Source organism: Harmonia axyridis, chromosome 7, assembly GCF_914767665.1.
Source record: "Harmonia axyridis chromosome 7, icHarAxyr1.1, whole genome shotgun sequence".
Lineage (NCBI taxonomy): Eukaryota > Metazoa > Arthropoda > Insecta > Coleoptera > Coccinellidae > Harmonia > Harmonia axyridis.
Genome location: NC_059507.1, coordinates 20,463,085 through 20,469,450, shown reverse-complemented (window position 1 = coordinate 20,469,450; position 6,366 = coordinate 20,463,085). Strand labels below are relative to the sequence as shown.

Sequence of the window (6,366 nt, the reverse complement as noted above, 5' to 3'; positions counted from 1 at the left end):
GACAGAAGGACCGGGGCAATGCCATCGATGCCAGAGATACGGAAATGCACAGAATAATTGCACTTCTCCATGGAGATGCGTGAAATGCTCAGGAAATCACAGCAGCCAAGAGTGCACTCTAGCCAGGAAAGATGAAGAAAGAAATGCCACATGTGCACTGGACACCCAGCAAGTTACAAAGGTTGTAGCGAATTCAAACTCGTGACAAAGAAAACGACAAAAACCAAAATATCTCCAACGAAGAAAAAATCGAGAGAAAAAGAGCAAACAACCACAACTGAGTACAAATCATGGTGAAATGAATAAATGAATCTTATGAAACAAAGGAAAAATATCAAAATAGTGCCATGGAACATAAACGGCGTGAAATCGCGAAAAACCGAATTAGAAGAACTGATTGCAGAAGAAGATCCATTCATGTTCATGACATGGACAGATGAGACGTTTATCTTGTTGCTGTGAAAAATTGTAAATTAACCTGATCATCGAACTCTTAATTCTAAAAATCCATTAGAATTAATTTCACTAGTGAGTACCTTTGTATTGGCGTATAAAGTTGGACCCTTTTTGCTGCAATTTATGAGTTTTCCTGTTAAAAATAAATAAATATCAACATTCGTGTTTATCAACCAAGAGATAAGGAGGTTCCCGTGTGTTCATCGGATATTGGCAGAATCTGCTGTGAGATCGCAGTACTACGATCTTCCTTGGGATTATCCGTTCATCGGATATTGATACTTCACTATGGATTTCGCCGCGGAGTTCAAAAGACTCGAAGAACATTTCAATAGTTCTATCCACAGATTCAATACAAAACTTCAACATGCGGTCGGCACAGTTGATGATGTTACATCACTGAATGACATTCAAAAAGATTTCACCGCTTTCAAGGATGGTATAATGGTCGCCCTGGCCGACATAAATAATATTTTCACTAATCTTGATAATCGAATGGACGAACTAGAGAACGAGTCTAGAAAGAACTGTTTACTTGTACATGGCATAACAGAGAAGGAAAAGGAGAATCCCGTTTCAGTTATTGAGGATCTTATCACCATGGTGAAGCTTGATCCTGGTTTACTCACTAATGGATGTATCGGCGATGTCCGTCGCTTTGGTAAATCAACGGATAAGAGCAGGAAGAAACCTAGACCTCTCCTAGTAGCCTTCACTAACAACACACATAAAAACTTAGTTTGGGATGCCAAGAAGGAACTGAAGGGAACAAAGATCCTGATCACGGAGTTTTTAACCAGGAGAAGAATGATCCTATTTAATGAGGCAAGGGCTGCCTTTGGCCCACGTAATGCATGGACATATAATGGTAGTATTCACGCTGCTGTGGGAAAGGAAAAGATGAGGATTACCTCTCTGTCGCAGATAGAGGGGTTGAAGGGCTCTGCAGTGATTGATATAGACCCTGCCTCTACTCAGCGTCCCCTGCGGGGGCCAATTACCAGAAGTAAAAACGTGAGCAGATGATATTTTAATTACTTTTGTTCATATTTCACGGAGCATGAAGGTCTAATATTTGTTTGATTTATTTTTCGTCGTGTTCATTTAATATTGTATGCGGTTGCTGGTTTTGGTTTTATTATTTTTATTGTTTACAATTATTTATTTTTGTTATGAATGCTCATGATTACTCTTATTATCCTGTTTCCCCTACATATTTCCCTGAAAGTGAAGACATTGAGGAGGAATTATTGAATCTTGTCGACTCAGATGTAACATCGCATATGTCAGATGAAGGTCATAGGCTCGATGAAGTTGCATCAAACAATTTCCTAAATTGTCACATAAATTCTCAGAGTTTGATGGCCCATCGAGATGACCTGGTAAATACATTCTCCAACTGCTTGCATGATCTGATACTTGTTAGTGAAACTTGGCTTAAACCATCTCTCCAGTCATCGGCGGTAGATTTGAAGGGATATAGGCTTCTGAGGTGCGATCGGGTTGATCGTCGAGGTGGGGGTGTTGCAGTTTACGTTAAAGATAACATTTCTTGTCGAATTGTAAAGCATTCAAGTTCGGATAAAACACCTTCATTAGAGTACCTCTTCATAGAAATAAATTTACACAAGAAGTTTTTAGTTGGTGTTCTCTATTCACCCCCTATGTGTAGCTACTTTGAGGAATTTGATGCTGTAATGGCAGAGTTGGTTCCCATTTATTCGGAGATCATTATGATGGGTGATCTTAACACGTGTATGATTCGCGACTCAAGCAGGTCCAAACTTCTGCATAACATATTCGATTCTTATAATTTGAAATTGATCAACAAAAAACCTACCCATCATTTACCTAACTCCAATACACTGCTTGATTCAGTTGTAACATCAATGCCTAACAAAATATTCACCTTTGGCCAGCACGATGCTTATCAGTTTTCACACCACGATTTGATTTATGCTGCTCTTAACTTCAAACGTCCTAAGTTCAGGCGACGTGTTATCAAGTTCCGAAACTTGAACATAGTGGATGATATCCATATTGCAAATAGGGCAAGAGTGGTGGATTGGAAGTTGGTATACCAAAAGCCTACACTTGATGAGAAAGTGAAATTTTCAAACCAAAGGATACTGGAAATTTATGATGATTTGGCTCCGGTGAGGACAGTGACAGTGAGGCGTCCTTCGTGTGCCTGGTTAAATGAAAACTTGAAGCAGATGATGAAGAAACGTGATAAATTGAAATCATTGTACATAAAAAACCCCACTCCTGATAATAGGGAATTGTACCGGGTAATGAGAAATACTTGCAATCACTTGTGCAGGAATGAGAAGAGAAGGTTTTTTCATGAGAATCTTCTTAACGTACCTCCTAAGAAAGTTTGGCAGACTATACGCTCAGTTGGAATTGGAAGGAAGGAACTTGATTCAACTTGCAACCTTGATGCAGATCTTCTGGCCAAGCATTTTGTTTCACCCTGCATCCCCTTGGATAGAGATATCAAAAAATCCACATTGGAATCACTCAGTTCATCACCATTACCTAGCAGGCCTTCTTTCGAGTTTGTGGCAATTACTGACAACGACATCAGGCTGGCTTTGAATGAAATAACCTCGAGATCAGTTGGCTGCGATGATATCGGAACAGCTCTTCTGAAACCGATTATCGATGAAATTCTTCCGGTCCTAAATCATGTATTTAATGTACCTTTAGTAAATGGTGTTTTTCCCTCATTATGGAAGCAGGCTAAGATAATTCCCATTCCCAAAAAGCAGAATGCCGATGACGTAGCTGATTTCCGTCCAATTTCCATTCTTCCCACCTTATCAAAGATTTTCGAGAAGATAATCTATTTTCAAGTAGTTTCGTACATGGATACTTATTCCTTGCACAATGCATATCAGTCGGGCTTCCGTCGGGGACACAGCACAACTACTGCTCTCACTAAAGTTATCAGTGACATCGGTGAAGCTATGGATAAGAGGCAGCTCACAGTATTGGTGCTTCTGGACTTTAGTAAAGCCTTTGATACTATCGACTTAGATATATTGATAGCTAGGTTGCGAATATTAGGCTTCTCTTCGAATACCAGAAGGTTTTTCGAGTCATATCTCAAGGGGAGAAAGATCAAGGTAGACACTGCCCAGGGGGCCTCTGCCTGGATGGATGTGTCGACGGGAGTACCACAGGGAAGCGTTTTGGGGCCGCTCCTCTTTTCCATTTACATACAAACCCTGCTCGATCGCACCAGTTGTAGGTACCATCTTTTTGCTGATGACTTGCAAATTTATGTACACACCTCACCGGAGCAATTTGCAGAAGACGTTAATAAACTCAACTTTGACCTGGCTCTGATATCTAAGAAAGCCTCAAGTATGGGTCTAGTTCTTAATACCTTAAAAACTCAGTGTATAATTATTGGCACACGCAGAACGTTGAGCGGACTCGATGGAAGGTGCTGTGAGATTGAGTTAAATGGTAGTAAAATACCTTATTCGAAAACAGTCAAAAATCTTGGTATAATCATGGATGAAACCTTATCATGGGATAATCAAATTGCTGCGATAAATAAAAGGTTTTACTACTCTCTACATCAGCTACGCTTATTTAAGAACTTCCTTCCATTTCAGACAAGGAAAACACTCTTTTTTTCATTGTTACTTCCAATTATCGATTATGCGGATGTCTCATACATTGGACTGACTTCGGAGCAGCTGAACAAGCTTGATCGTTTGCAGAACACCGGCATAAAATTCATATACAACTTAAAGAAATATGATCATGTGTCAGTATTTCGACAGAACCTCAACTTGTTGTCAATTAAAAAACGTCGTTCCTGGCGTCTGCTATCACTGGGGTTCAGGGTCATCTCGGCACAGTCACCAGCATATCTATATGAAGGTCTCCAGAAACTTGGTGGTGAGCATCATCATACGAGGGCCCATTCAAACTTTACACTGAGAATACCTGCACACACGACTAACTTCGCAAACAATAGCTTTTTCTTGAGGTTTTCCCAATTTTGGAACCGCCTCCCTGACAGTATCAAAAGTCGTCCTTCTTTGTCATCTTTCAGAGTTGCCGTCAGAAAACACTTGCTCACCGCCGAACTTTGAGTTATGTGAGTTTCGTAGGTTCATTTTTGTCTTCATTTTTCCCCCTATCCATACATCCCCCCATATATTCCATCCATCCCAATTCCTTAACCATGAGCGATTCAGTAGTCTGGCATTTGTTTTTTTTGTATTTTGCCTTAAAGCATGTTAATTTAATTTTATTTATTTTCAACATTGTGAGGTTGGCAGGAAGATATCGCTTTAGCGATATGCCCACCTTTTGCACTCATTGTACAAGTCATGTAAATACCACATAATTCAGGCAATAAAGAGTTATTATTATTATTATATAATTGCCTTGCAAGAAACAAGTCTAACATTAAAGGATAAAATATCGTATCAAAGTTACGTGGTACATAGAAACGATAGACCGGACACGGTAGACGGAGGTGGCATGGCATTGATTGTCAAGAGAGGCAATGGAAAGAAATTGAAAAAATATGCTGAAAAACATAAAGCAATTGTAATCGGACCAGAAACACCGACATACCTCCCAAAAGGCCCAGGGTCACTGGATGTGATTGACATAGTATTAATGAAAAATGTCAGACAGGATTTCTCACTGAGAACCATAGAGGATGGAACTTCTGATCATAACCCTATTGAATTTATTTTAGGAACAGGACCTTATAACGAAAAAATGCAATCGAGAGATTATACGGACTGGAAGAAATTCAGCAACAATTTGAAATTGAGAATTACAAAAATACCACAGATTGACACGTCAGAAGAATTCAAAGATAGAGTAAAAGATTTAGGAGAACACACACTGAAGGCATTTGAGGAGAGCACGAAAAGGGTAATCAAACCAACACCAAGACATAAAGAAGGAGAGAACCCTAGAGAAATGAAAGAATTAATCAAAATGAACAGAAGACTAAGGAAAAACTATAGAATCTACAAAACAAACGAAGACAGGCTAAAACTGAACAACCATAGTCAAATCTTGAAAAATGCACTCATTGAACTGAGGAGAAATAGATGGAATAAAAAAATAAGCGAACTAAACACAATGGATCATTCCGCATGGAAAATGTAATAACATCTTAGGCAAGAAAACACAATAATACCGCCACTTCATGGTATGAATGGAATGGCGTATACAAATTACGACGAAGCAAATGCTGTAGCCGATACAATTGAAAGGGAATCTAGGATTAATTATAGAGAAGACGACGATAATGAAGAACTCGAAGAAATAATAGAAGAACATGAAGAGGAAAACACTATCACAAGAGACAATGACGAATGCAACCTCTCTTACAGAAATCAAAGAATTGATCATGAAACTGAAAAATAGGAAAGCGCCAGGAAAAGATAAAATCACAAACACCATGCTGAATAATTTGCCCAAAAAAAGGATAGCTGCGATAACAAACATTGCAAACGCAGTAATGAGAACAGAACACTTCCCAAACAGATGGAAAACAGCCGAAGTGATTGTATTCAATAAACCTGGAAAGAATAGAAAATTCCCGCAAAACTACAGGCCGATTAGTCTTTTACCAGCCCTAGAAAAGTTAATAGAAAGAGTAGGTGCCAAGAGACTTGAAGAAGAAACCGAAAATCTGAATATTCTACCAACAGAACAATTCGGATTCAGAGATAAACATTCAACTGAACAACAACTTCTCCGACTAACAGAGTATATCACCAAGAGCTTTAAAAACAAACAAGCTACTGGACTGCTACTACTAGATGTAACAAGAGCATTTGACAGAGTATGGTAGGAAGGACTAGCCTATAAGATGAGAATAGTTGGATACTCAATCAAGATGTGCCGAATCATCAGAAA

At 39.0% G+C, this 6,366-nt stretch overlaps 1 protein-coding gene across 1 annotated transcript; it reads left to right on the top strand.

Moving 5' to 3' along the window:
* Positions 1-1,628: 1,628 nt before the first annotated feature.
* On the top strand, positions 1,629-5,610 carry LOC123685315. The gene is made up of 2 exons (XM_045624972.1): positions 1,629-3,828; positions 5,189-5,610. The coding sequence occupies exons 1-2, from the start codon at positions 1,629-1,631 to the stop codon at positions 5,608-5,610; spliced, it is 2,622 nt and encodes an 873-aa protein (XP_045480928.1).
* The last annotated feature ends 756 nt before the right edge of the window (positions 5,611-6,366 follow it).

Bases quoted from the DNA above. Each gene is read 5' to 3' on its own strand.
- LOC123685315 (XM_045624972.1), top strand. From the start codon at position 1,629: ATGAATGCTCATGATTACTCTTATTATCCTGTTTCCCCTACATATTTC. The intron at 3,829-5,188 runs GTATGGGTCTAG...AATTTATTTTAG, and splicing joins GATATCTAAGAAAGCCTCAA to GAACAGGACCTTATAACGAA.